Source organism: Elaeis guineensis, chromosome 6 (genome assembly GCF_000442705.2).
Source record: "Elaeis guineensis isolate ETL-2024a chromosome 6, EG11, whole genome shotgun sequence".
In the NCBI taxonomy this organism is placed as follows: Eukaryota; Viridiplantae; Streptophyta; class Magnoliopsida; order Arecales; family Arecaceae; genus Elaeis; species Elaeis guineensis.
In genome coordinates this window covers 18,477,640-18,491,428 of record NC_025998.2, presented here as the reverse complement: position 1 = coordinate 18,491,428, position 13,789 = coordinate 18,477,640, and the positions used below count along the sequence as shown (strand labels likewise).

At 40.7% G+C, this 13,789-nt stretch overlaps 1 protein-coding gene across 3 annotated transcripts; it reads right to left on the bottom strand.

Moving 5' to 3' along the window:
- Positions 1-1,906: 1,906 nt before the first annotated feature.
- On the bottom strand, positions 1,907-6,630 carry LOC105047027 (uncharacterized). 3 transcript variants are annotated; one of them, XM_073259302.1, is made up of 3 exons: positions 6,427-6,630; positions 5,806-5,882; positions 1,907-3,484 (listed from the first exon to the last, which is right to left on the bottom strand). In XM_073259302.1, the coding sequence occupies exon 3, from the start codon at positions 3,446-3,448 to the stop codon at positions 2,417-2,419; it is 1,032 nt and encodes a 343-aa protein (XP_073115403.1). In that variant the 5' UTR covers positions 3,449-3,484; positions 5,806-5,882; positions 6,427-6,630; the 3' UTR covers positions 1,907-2,416. The 3 variants fall into 3 exon arrangements, with proteins under 3 accessions (XP_073115403.1, XP_010924106.1, XP_010924107.1); XM_010925804.4 differs by lacking the exon at positions 5,806-5,882; XM_010925805.4 differs by lacking the exon at positions 5,806-5,882 and having other exon boundaries at positions 1,907-3,456.
- Positions 6,631-13,789: the final 7,159 nt, after the last annotated feature.

The window sequence follows — 13,789 nt, the reverse complement described above, 5'->3', positions numbered from 1 at the left end:
TCTAGCAAATAAATGGTTGAGGTGAGTAGCTCCTCTTCATTTTAAGTGATTGAGATTGTGCAATGTGATGGGGCACTAGAACGAAAGTAATAAAAAAAACAGAAAGGGAAAAGAACATCCCTTTCCATAGTGACAGAAGATGTCTCGGACCAAAAAACGAACACAGAAATTGGATTGATGGATGGATGGAGGGGAAATGGGGACACAAGGTTTTACTTTAAGTTATTTTTCTTGGATCATGATCTCTTCTTGAAAAGGAAGCCTTGTCGTTGGCTGATTGAGACCATGAGATAAGGACACCACTACAAAAGAAATTATCATTTAACATCTTCATACTTTTAGTACTCATGTTCTCCATGACTACTCTCTGAAGACTAACAATCAAACGATTATTAAATACATGACATCTAAAAAATGATACATATAGAATCAAACTCATGTCGGCATTCTCACCAAACAAATGATCTCGACTTGTCAGCAGGGAAATAAAACAAGCTATCTAGATTGATACAGAGATATTTAAAAAAATGATGAAGAACCAATCATTATCTTTATTTTGAAATAGTGGCCCTGTCTCGAAATCTTTAGATACTTTGCCTTTGGCCCCACAAATACACTTGTGCATTTTATGTATCACAATATATGCATTAATTATGAAAAAAATATGCATTAGCATTAAAAATATGTGCTATGACTATCAAAACATCTGCATTCAACTCCATATGAACAAGGTTGGTGTGTACTTGCTAGGTCCAAAAGCAACATCATCTTCAACTTTTAAAACCGGGCCATTCCTACGATAAATAAATAAGTAAACAAATAGAAAAATAAATAAATAAAATTGGTTGAATCTGCAGGTAGAAAAATAAAGTAGATTCCCTTGAAAACATTGATAGGTTCTCAGCTTGATTCAACATGATCTATCACGTCGGTATTGTGCCTGTTTAACTCTATGTAACATAACAAAGCTGTTCATTATACCATTTTGTATGAGTATCATGGAACTTTATGTGATGACTATAAACATCTTCAGGCTTGCATTCTAAATATGAAAATTAATTTTTGGTTATAGATTGCACACCAGCCTCGTAAAAATTGAGAGGTCGCCGTGTACATTGATGGGATCTGACCCTATGTCCGTTGTCCAACAGCAGCCTCCGTTACTGTCCATTGTTGGAGATGTGTTACCTTCATATCAAATCATCGCACAAAGTGTAGGAAGCTAGCAATGGATGTTTCCAATTGCGAGAGGGGCATTACATATTTAAAGCTAAGATCCATTTCAATTTTAACAAGTGAAATCAAGTGACAGTCCCAAGTGAAGCAGGCATACGGGGAATATTGGAATGTCTCTTTCTTTCCTTGCTTTTGGAGAAAGACGTTAAAAGGAAGACACAGGTTCACAATTTACTCCATGCTCTCTCTCTCTCTCTCTCCTCTCCTCTCTAAACAAGCATGGTAATGCGACTCGTGTAATTGTATGGCTGTGCATAGGTTTAGGAGCAGTCCATCAAAGGCAGTAAAATTTATCATTGTTTAAGCATTGGATTGAGCTACATAAGCCCAAAAGCCTAACAGTTGCAGCTGGTCACTGCATTTATGTACACTGAAGCACAGAGAGCATCACATGTGAATGTGAAGAAGCTAATTAGTTTGGTCATTGCCTACCACGAAAGGGGGCTTGGTGACTTGTTTGTGCCTCACAGACAATCAGACTCCATGGACAACAGATTTTGATCTACTCCATAACATACAAATTGGAAAGTTATCCGGCAACTGTAATTAAAATATTATATTTGTAGAAATGACAAAATAGAAGAATTAAATCTACTCGTTTCTCTCCTCTGAAGAACCAAAGCAATGGAAGAAAAATATGAGAGCAGCAAACCAATAGCTTAGACTGTGCTACCCAACACAAGTTGTTGATGATCATTGTATGAGGTATCTTAAGAGATACAACAATACAAGACCTGCATCACTGACATGGAACATGATGTATGAGGGGTGTGATAAAAGTAACATAAGCTACTAGCGACATATAACTCATCAATGAAATCCTGTCTGAAAAACAAAGGTCAAAAAAGAAAAAAGCAGGAACACAAATTTAGCAGTTACTCTGTTGTTTTTACATATACTACCACTCTTGAAAGATCAGATTCGAGTGTGATTTAGATGGAATAATCGATAAAACTGTAAAGAAACTGTCGTCTGCTGGTTTCTTTTCACTATATCATCATCAAACCACAAAGAAACTGCACCCACTGCTAATTTCTTTTGATTATATCATTGTCAAACCATAAAGAACCTACACCCACCGCTAATTTCTTTTCACTACATCTGTCAGCACCTGGTGGTTAGTGAATGGACCAAAGCTTCTGGAAGGTTCTGCAGACCACCAAACGTTGTAGATTCTGATTCAAAGTTCTCCAAGATAGATCTGCTTGTCACTGCCGCAAGATCCAATAATGGGCTCGGTAGGGTGAAACACAGTCTCATTGACAGATCCATTGTGCCCAGGAAGCTTATACAAGATGCGACGTGATGTCGTATCCCAGATATATACCATCCGGTCTGCACTACCTGCAGTGACCTTGCTCCCATCAGGTGACCAGCTACATTTCAAAAGGTTCTTCTCAAAGTTGTGCTGGTGCCCCGTAAAAATTTTCACGCATCGGTTCTGTGGAGCATAGGGGCGCATATCCCAGATACGTAGTGTGCAATCCATGCCGTTAGTCAAGAGATAAGACCCGTCGGGACTCAGCTGCATGCCTGTTATCATGTCCCCATGGCCCTGGAGAGTCATTATCACCTCGTTTCTGCGAAGATCCCACACCTTCACATCATTGTCTAATCCACCGGTAAAGATCTTGTCTGCTGTATCTGAGAAACCGACGGCGGTGATCTGATACTTGTCTGGAAATGTCTGGATCGCACCCCTCATACGAAGATCCCAGAGTTTGGCTGTTCCATCATCGGAGCCACTCACAACAAGAGGTGGACCCCTGCGTGAAGGGCAGCACGAGTTCACAAAAGATGAGTGCTCTGCCATTTTCTTAACTTGCTTCCCGGTCTCAGCATCCCATGCTCTAAGAGTCTTGTCAGGGCTTGCTGAGATTAACTGGGTTCCATCAGTGGTCCACTGGAGGTCCAGAATTGCATTCTTGTGTCCTTTCAAGACCATGAAATTTTTGCAATCCCCATGGACATACCACAAGAAGATATCCTTGTCATGGGACCCAGAACTTATCACAGTTCCTGCTGGGTTGAACTTCATGGTGTATATAGCACTCTGGTGACCTGTGAGCAGCATTATAGGTGACTCAAGACTGGAGGTCCGCTGCTTTCCACCTGGACCTGGAGTTTGAAAGGATTGAGGAATGGTAGCCAATTGATTTCCTGGTCTTGATCCTGCAACAGCCAACACATTGTTGCTAGGTGCAGCAAGCATATTGTCCTCTGAGTATATGAAGCTGGATCAGTTCACCTCGAAATCATATTTTAAAAAGAATAGATTCGGTAAGCAAGCAGTTAATGAAAAGGGAACAAGAACTAATCAAGCATTCAGGCCAACAAAAAGTGTCTCAACAAGGATAGGTCAATACGGTAGAATCCCTTTCCAATAACATAAATATTCCACCAACAATTACACATATAAAGGGCTCAATAATAGCAACAGTGTTTTTTCCCTACATGGTTCCAGAGCAAGGTACGAGCACGCCAAGGCTACTCATCAAATATAGGGTACATTTACATGGCCAAGCTCCAGCAGAATACAATAAATAACAGTCAGCTATATGCCCATAAAACCAGGTAAGAGATATGCCATACAAACCAGGGAAGAAAAACATGTAAATAGCATAATATTCAAATCTGTCCTGGGATACTTCAGTCAAGTTCATTCCATAGTAATCCATCCATTAGTCAGGTAATCGGCAAAGATGCAAAATGATGAGGAATAATCTGGTCCTGAAGAGCTGAGAATTAATGTTTACTCCATAGTTTATAGTGACAGATGTGAACTTCATAACATACAACAAAACCATTCCCATAGAGTAGTTGGTATTTCAAGAAATAGACCAAGTAATGTACATAATCTTAAAGTTACAAGCATAACATAATCTGTGGTAAAGTAAGAAATTTGCAAATGTGGATCAGGAGTCCAAGGAAACTAATGCATGCTTGAAAGGAAGATAATAAAGTGCATAAATATGTTCCTCCAAGGTTCACATTAATATCTAGGGGGTTAATTTGTGAACGATATATGCCAACTCATGCAACCATGCAAAATCCACAATCCCAAGTTACGTCCTACATGTTCTGAAATTTCTATATTTGTATGTAACTAAAGTATTGTTTGCCATTACTTCCAATTTTCAGTTTTTTACAAACTAAAACAATTTCTTTTCTTTTTCAGGCTGAAAACCCAAAACCTGTTTGGTGGTCACTTGGGTTGCATTTGGTGGTGGTGACAGCTGTTGTGGTGGTCAGCAAGTGGTTGATGGTGGGGGAAGTGGTTGACGGATGGTGGGGGAAGTGGCGGCGGCAGTGACAACAGTGGTGCTCACAAGCAGTTTTGTTTTTAAAAGCTTTTGAAATCAGATTTTCAACTTCCACAATTTCTAGACACCGAGAGAGTTCTCAAAAGACAATATCAACCTAGTTGTAAAACACCAATGCTGCTCAATTTCTGTATTTTTTTTTAAAAAAAGTGCAAATTGAAAATGGGATGTCATGCCAAACAGGCCCTTAGTTTGTTTTGTGCAAAATATGCTTATCAGAAATTTAAAAAAAAAAAAAAAAAACCCTAAAAGAATCAGAAAAGAAATCAAAAAGTTGAATTACGAAACAGCAAGAATGGTAAAAAAGTTATTCCATCAAACATATTAGCCAACCAAAGTATCCAACTCTAGTAGCACCAAAGAAAGCTTCCACAAATGATTGCTAGAGAATGTCATGAAAATACTACTGTTGGTGATGGGATGCATCTGGGAGATACTTTCAGGTTCAATCCACTGTGAACACCATCAAGTCAAAACTAGGTAGATCATCAAACTCCATGTGAACTTATGCTTATTCAGCTCAACAAAAACATCCATTTCAACTGAGCCGTAGGAGGCAATGCTTACACCCGAAAGGTATCAGCCATCAACTAACTATAGTAAATGATCAAAAACATCAGGTCAATCAATATTTAGTTGATTATTGCTGTTGCGACACTCGGAAGGCTCATATTTGGCCACTTGTGGCTCACATAAGAAGCCATATATATGTGGTCTGACACTAAAATCTTCCTAAAAAGGGAGTTATCATGACATATAGTGTTTATTTGTGAGAACAACCATTCAGAGGAGAGTTATATATGTACGAAACTGCTGCTGACGACCAGAGAACGAGTTACGAGGACATGAACTGCCTCCTAGAGGAAGTTATTGCTGGAAATAACTTTCACTCTACATCATAAAAATAAAAAAAATAAAAAAATCCATTTGATCCCCTTCGACACATTCAACACAGACACAAACTCTACTACCAAGCATCTATTGCCTTCTATCTTACAATCCTATAGAGTGCCCCTCGTAGAATTCTAGGATCCAAAGTCTTTATTGATGGTGAATGATCTTCCAACCATTAATCGATGCAGCTCCAAAATTCTGCCCAAAGAGCAAAACTTCAATATGCTCGAGCATCAAGTGACCCAGAGCAAATGTTCAACCTATTACTGCATAAATATCAAGAATCCCACAGATCGGAGATTCAACTTGTTCGGATTTGGAGGTAAAGGGAACCATACAATGGAGGACCAACCATCCACATGTAGAGTTCGAGCGATCTATGAAGTTGGTGGTGAACATCTTTTTATCATCGAGATAGCAGCTCGAATCCTGCATATAAGCAAAAAATCAGACTTACTCCTTTTATATGGGATTTGAGTGACAGAACAGGTCATGATTGGAGTTATCTCCCCCTCTTATCATGATTAATTCTTTTCCCTTCATGGCCCGCTTACCTTAGGATTATTACTCTCTTATTAATTTCATTCTTTGTGTATTTGTAAAGACAGCACCGAACCCTGTCTTTTAATTAAATCAAATTCCTGGATCTCGCATGCCAGCATTCTTTCTCGGGAACTACAAAGATTTGTATCTAAAATTTAGTTTGATCCAATACCAGCTGATTGTTTTAGCTGCCCATAGAACATTCTTTCGGTTCAGCCAAGCAACAGACCCCTACATAATGACCAAATGATTCCACTTCTAGCAAGAATTTAACATGATAGTTTACTAGTCCTCATTATGAAATCCCAGAGTCATTTCATGGAGCGGGGGCTACAAGAAATGGAGCAAAACCCTGGTAGCGTGGGGAGAAGATGAGGGGGAAAGAGAAAAGGGGAGAGAATCGAAGGCGGAGAGAGAGTAGGGTGGATACCTGGGACGAAGGTCGATGGAGGCGATCAGCTGGCCCCGGCTTGTGGTCCGGGGACGGAGGTCGGCCGCCGCGGCGCCAGAGGTCGGCAGTCGGCGAATGGAGAGAGGCTCGAACTAGGGTACGGAGGATCGGGGAGTGTGAAGAAACCACGAGGACGGGAGCGCACCGATCAGCAGGCACCCGCGGTGCGGGATTTTTATAATTTTCTATTAACTAAAGTAATAACTATCGGATATCTGAATCTTTAGCCAGCTTTGAAATTGCGGATGGAAGCAACGTGGATATCATCCATTCATACCATTTTTGTATCTGAATTAATTTAAATATAAATAAAATTTAAAAATTTAATTAATATATATATTTATATTTATAAAAAATAAATATATAATTATCATAGATATAAAGCGATAATTATCCAATTCATATCCGAATATTTGAATCGACATATAATCCTATATAATTTTATATATTATTTATTAATTTTTAAAAAATACAATCATATAAATATATTATTAATCTAATTTATTATTTATTTAATAATATCTTTAGTTTTATGATCATGAAGTTTAATTACCTAAGTTACATTCATAATTATATGCATACTTCTAATATCCGAATTATATCCGTATCCATTTAAAATAAATATGGATATAAATTTTTACATCCGAATAATATCTGTATCCGTATTTATATTCATCAAAAAAAATAAATATGGATATGGATATGCTGGTATCTGATCCGTATCCAATCAACTTTATCTGAAATTTGAAAAAAAAAATCTAAAATTCAAATCTGGATTCATATTTGACAATTTTTACGCCAAGTCTTTAAATTAAAAATAATTATTTTTTATCCAAATGCAGATCCATTTGGTTGCAAATTCTATTCAGCAGGATATTATGGACCCACTCCAGCCCTCTCTAAAGGGTCTAGCTTGGCTAGGTTGTGAAGATTGTTTAGAAAAATTTTATATATATTGCTACTATAAGTATCTAGACTAATGTTGGATATCCGCCAATGTGAAGTTTGAGTCTAATTGATGAGGCGCTTCTTTTTGGGTGAATCTGCAATAAAAGTTCATACGTGTCGGATATGCTTCAGTGGGAGATTTTTCGATGCTTAAATTAGTCGAAACTTGAAAAGAGAGAAAAGATAGGAGATGGAAGGGTGACAAAGTTTAGGCACTACTCTTTATAGGTGTGCTTGTTTGCTTACCTTAAGATCCTTTAGTTACCTCTTTATATAGAGATTGAGCTATAGGCTCTTATGCCAAACATCTGATAAACCGTTTAGCTCTAGTTGGCTATTAAGATAGTAGGCTATTAAGATAGAAAATTCATCCACTAATCTGTAGATTATGGTTGTTAGTCATGGGCACCAGTTATGAATTCCATCCATACTCCAGAAGTGGTAGGAGTTTCTAGCAGATTAACCTCGCCGTCGAGGCAGCCTGTGGCTTGAGATCGGCATGACATCAAAGTGTCGCCTCAGTTTGAATCTAAAAGTGAGTGAGCATGAATGAGATCATAATCCTCAGGGATGCATTATCCAATATCTAGGTCAGTTCAGATGAGCTGAAGTTGATATCTATCAGATCGGTATTCTTTTAGCGATGAGATCGGTGGTCATCCAAGGTCGTTGGCACTATCTTTCTTAGGCTGGACTTATAGTGTGGTTCAGGTCATCTCGGTCTCAAGTCAAAATGTCCTAATTGACAAAAAATGACTCATTCGAATGACTCATACTCCAACATATATCTTTTGAGAATAAAAATATTTTAGATTTTCTTCTAACTTTCTTGAAATATTTTGGATTTATAAACTATCAAATATGCATTTGATAATTTTGCTCTAGACTAACAGTTGAATCCATTTATGTTAGACCAAAATTAGGTGTTGCTGTCGATTTCCGATGAGATGATCGACAGTGAGCCGAGTTGTAGCACCTAAGTGCTGGACGGCAGAGAATCTGCAAAATAAATTCACTTGCCGAAAATTATCCGACGGAGATCCTCCGATGCCTAAGTCAGTCGGAGAAAGGGAACAGTAGATAGCCAAAAGCGAGAGCCAAAAGTTTGTGATCAGAATAAAACTTACTAGTCCCCCTTTGCTTACCATTTTATATAAGGCTGGAAGTAGGCTTGAACCGGCTCGAGGCCCATCGAGCCTGGCTGGCTTCGGGTCGAGCTTCGGGCTCTATTTGAAACCATTCAGGTCGGATTTGGACAAAAAAAAATAGGATTCATTTTGCTTTCGGACTAGGCTCGGGCAGACATTTGGTCTGGTCCGGGCCCAAGCCCGAACTTCAGCTCGAATATCTGGCCCAAGCCCAATCTCCTATTCAAATTGGTTTAGCCCGATTACCCAATTGAGTTAGCCTGATTTTAATTAATTGATACTAATTGGTTTAGTCGATTAGATTGAAACCTAAGCCCTCCCAATCCCCGTGTCTCGATCTCCCCGAGTTTCCTCACCAAAAAAAAGGAAAACAAAGCCTTAGGCCCTAGCTCTTGGTCGTTTGGTCCACGGCCACCGGACTGCCATCACAGCCACCGCCTGATCCGAAGCTGGAACAGGAGCTATGATGAAGTCGACGGCAGTAGGGAAGGAATGATGGTGGGGTCGAGCCCGGAGCAAGAGGAGAAGTTGCCGACGTCGGGGCTGGCAAGGCTTTTGGGGGGTGGGGGGAGGAGCTAGGGGCAGAGCGGGGTGGTGCGGTTAAGCTCGATGTTCGTGACGTGAAGCCAGAGCATGGGGCGGCCAGTGAGGGTGGAGGCTCGGGCGAGGGAGGAAGGGGAGCCGTCATCCCCCAAGGTCAATAAGAATAAGAGGGACACGAAGACGTCCAAGTCCAGGGAGAGGCTGCTGACAGCAGCAGAGCGGTGCCTGTCCTCCAGAGGTCACTGTTCAACTACGTATTCTTCCATTGGAAAAAAAGCTTCTATAGGCACCATGGCGGTTGCTGTGGTGGCGGCAACATGGTCGAGAGGGAGGGTGGGGAGGCCTCCGACGGAGGGGACATGGAGGAGGGTTCTGTGCAGCGGCGATAGTCAGGGGAGGACTTGAGGTGGGGCATGGAGGAGTGCCCACCAGTTGTTAATGGAGCTGAGGGCGCACTGGTGACAATGCCGGCGAGTTTTCAGTGGATGTCATGGAGCCTAGTGAAGGCAAGCGAAGGAAGGCGGGGCACTCGGGCTGCCCAATCGGGCTCGGGTAGGGCTCGAGCCGGTTGTTTTCTAAAATAATCGAGCCTAAGCCCTGCCTAAAGCCTGAAATTTTTTGGACCGGGCTCAGTAGGGTAGAGCCGGCCTAGTTCCAATCCTAACTTTATATAAGGTGAAGAAGGTCGTTACCATGTAACTCTCATCCCTGAATATTCGAAACTTGAGATTATGGTATTTACTGGACAGTTACCTTGTTAACCACCATCAAGACTGAGTAATAGGTAGTTCATGGATGACTGTTACCCCCACGATCTAAGTAATTAATACTCATGCCGGATAACCATCGTTTAAGCTCTGGATCTTCGTATTAAGATAGTCGGCATAGCGTCGAGTAAGTCGTCAATCGAATACCGTCTGGATGTCAACGTTGTCGACCAGTCATGGATTGAATGTCGAACTAAGTCGATCAAATATCGAGTTGGACATATCCCACCATCTAAGTAAGCTCAATCCATAATATTATGCATTTAGTTAGATAAAGATGAGGATAAAAGATAGTTGCCATGTACTTAGTTGGAAGGAAGGCGAGGAAGAGAGATAGTTGCTAAGCGACTAGGATCTACCCCAACACTTACCCCAACTTTCAAGTTTGATCTTGTAGCTTTAATCGAAGGAGAGGAGTTAATCGCTGTATGGATCGAGTTGCTTTTTTCAACGAACTTCAGTTATTATTGTCTCGAAAGCTGTGTCCATCGTTTTGTCATTTCATGGAATAAACTGTCGTTTTGTCATTTTGTAAGACGTACAGTGGCTCTGTCGCATCGCAGATCATGCAATAATTAATGCCGCGAGTCGTTCGAAGCAAGCTTCCATAATGATTACGAAGATCAGATGGCTGAATAATAATTCATTGAGCAGTCCGAGTCATCCACATGTTAGTCGGCCATTTATTTGATTTCTTGTCATGCAGATTCAACTTATTTGACAAGATCTCAATGGTGGTGCATTAAAAATCGAGAGAATGGTCGACTGAGATTATTGCCATGTGTCGGAATCTCCAAGGATGTTAAAATTTTTGCATTGATCATAGTCATCGAGTGCATCTATAAATAGGGCTATTTTCCTTCAGATGTTTTTCCAATTCCAGAGTCCTCATCTCCAGTCTAGAGTTCCCATCCTTAATATTGTATAGGATTTGTCTTCCTGAGGGTGTCTTAGGCTCCAATATCATCGGCCTTCTCCTTCCTCGTCATTCCTCCAACTCTTGATTCCTTATTCATCGTCATTGGTTGTTTTCTAAGGTTGAACTTCTTCTCCCCCCCATCTTTTTCAGCTTTTTATGACTTTGCCTTAGAAATTTTTTATCTGGTAAAGAATATGGGGATGAAAATATGGTGAGAGACCTAGGTTCTCGGACTCCAACTGTCTGGAGGGAGACCGAAGATGTTCCTCGAAATGATTCTAAAGACAGTTCTTCTCAGTAGAATCATCCCGATCCTCCAGAGTTGGATGATCAGCTAGCTCCCGAGAATCTTGCTGGGCCTCTCCATGAGAGGTCCGAGTTGTTGAGATCGATCTTGAATGGCTAAGGGGTCATTACTACATCACTAGTCAGTATCGGCTGATGGCGTCCGACGAAGATGGTCGATTGTTCACCCCTTGGATGGCTACATTGCCGTCTATAAGGAGTTTCTTCCTCGAGGCTCTAATTCTCTATTCATTCTTTTTTTGCCAATATCTTTGATTTATACGAGGTAGTTCTTGCTCAACTTACCCCCAACTCCATTTGGATATTATCTTCTTTCATTGTCCTTTATCATCTTTCCATTTCGAATCGAGAATTTTTTTTTTCATGCTCTTTTTAATCCTCGAAAAAGAGAGTGTAATTTTTCAACCCTCGTATCATCGTTAAATTATTATCGGCTTCTTTCTTCCATCCACTAATGAAGAATAGATTCTTTTTCATTGCTACTGACTACCCCTGGGGCTTCAATTGGGTTTGGACTACACCGACCTTTCTCCAAATAAAAATGAAATAGTCCTCGAAGAAGATCGAAGCAGTACAACCTCTAGTTCGGCATCTAGGTTCCTACTCAATGGGAGCTCCCCGAGGAGCAGTCGTTGTATGATGTCGAATTAGTCCGACTAGTTACTTGGATAGATTTCCTTTTTGAATCCTTAGAGTCGTTGATTTTCTTCTTTGCTTGTGGACTAATTTTTTTCATCTTTGACTTGTAGGCATGAGGATCTCGATCGAATCCATTTACTGTGCTGTCAAGAAAAGGTGAGTTCCGACTGATGGACCTTCTCGGGGTCCATGAAGAAACCCTGAGAAGGACCCTCCTCATGGGTCCTAGGAGCACCAGCCGTTGCCGCCGCCCCGAGTTCCTCCATCAGAACGATCTTCGCCGCCACCTCCCATGCCAGTCATTTCTGCCGACGATGATGTCGTCATCATCGAGGCCCCGACCAGCTCATCAGTGCGGTCTAGGCCTTATCGGCTCAAGGTGAGTCAGGTGGCGACTGGGCCACGGGCTGGGGAGATACTGATCGAGCAAAGGTTCCAATGCCCCCTACCTTCACCATCGAATATGGCCCTCGAGTTCTTCCAGGGAGGCCTACATCACGGTCAGAATCACATCAAAACAACTGACAGAGCACTCCAAGACCATCAACTCGTCGGAGAGTTGATAAAGATGGGATGCTACCCGCTGATTGGGAAGAAAGGAAGGCCGTCCAGTCCGGAGATTATCTCGGACGTTAATGTCGGTAAGTTTGCTACTTCTCTTTTCAGTATTTATTTATCATTTCCTTTATCGAACAGTTAACTTAGTAATTTTCCTCTTTCAATTGGTACACGATGCAATAATTTTGTATGAGGGATTGATTGTCTTTGGGCGGCTCAACTCCCAGCTTGAAGATATGGCCCAGACTGCCAATGCTCGGGCCGAAGTCATTAAGGAACTTCTTCACATTGCCAAAGAGTGGGAGAAGAAATACCAAAAAAGAATCGCCCTGCTGGAGACCGAGTTGGCATCTTCTCAGATAAGACCACCATTTGGAGTCCCAATTAAAAAAAAAAAGGAGTTGGACATGCTGAGAGCTTTTCTTCCAGAAGGAGACGAAGTCGATGGAAGCCGCCCTTGAAGAGGAAAGAGGCAAGAGGCAGAATGTCGAGAAAACCACTCAAGAATTGAAGGAACAACTGTTGGCAGTAGAAACTCAGGCCCAGGAGGCAACTTCTCGGGCACTGGCTGAGTTTCAGACATCACAAGAGTTTGAGGATGAAGTCGCAGAAGGCTCCACAGTCACTTACCGACTCAGGTTCGAGGATTGTAAAAAGACTATCATCATATGCAACCCAAGTGGACCTAGGCGGGCTGCAAACAAAGAATGCCCCCAAAGAAGAAGGCTTGGGGAGTGACGAGGAAGCGGGTGATGCAGAAGATGACCTCAGACCCCTTGAACTTTTTGCCTTTTGTTTTGTTTTTTGTTTCTCAGCCATGTACCAAATTATTCTATATTAAATGAAGTCTTTTCCTTCAAATTTGTTTTGTGTAATTGCCTGCGACTCTTCTATGTTTATTTGTTTTACAAAATGACTAAGTAAGATAGTCTGTAGAGAGCTGCAAACTTGCCACTGATAAGATAGACTCAGAAGAAAATTTTTCTATGTTAAATGGTCAATTTTAGTAGAAATCTCATTGAATCAAACATAGTCAATTACCGTAGATCATCCGTCGAATCATAACAGTCGATTATCATAGAACATCTTGTCAAATTGACATATAGTCGATTAGAGAGAATTTCTTTAATTTATTTCGGACCATTCGATCCTTAGTCGGTCGGGTGAAAGCCGACTAACTACCTTAGCTAATCGAATGTTAGTTTTTTATTTTGCTTTTTCATTAATTGGGTGTCAACCAAATAACGTATCATCGGGTACTAGCCGATGATGTAATTATATGGTCGGATGTCAATCACTATGTTATTCAATTAATTACCAAATATGTGAACTAGTCGGCATAAAATTGTAGAAAAAAAATCTTTTAATATATCAGTCAATCTTACTGATAGTAATTCATAGATTTTCGATATTTCAAGTCCAAAAAATTTTCATGCCATCCAAATTCTTGATTTTGTATGCCCTTGGTCTAGTATTGTCAAAATTTTATAGAGACCCTCCCAATTTGAAGATAA

Bases quoted from the DNA above. Each gene is read 5' to 3' on its own strand.
- LOC105047027 (XM_073259302.1), bottom strand. From the start codon at position 3,448: ATGCTTGCTGCACCTAGCAACAATGTGTTGGCTGTTGCAGGATCAAGA.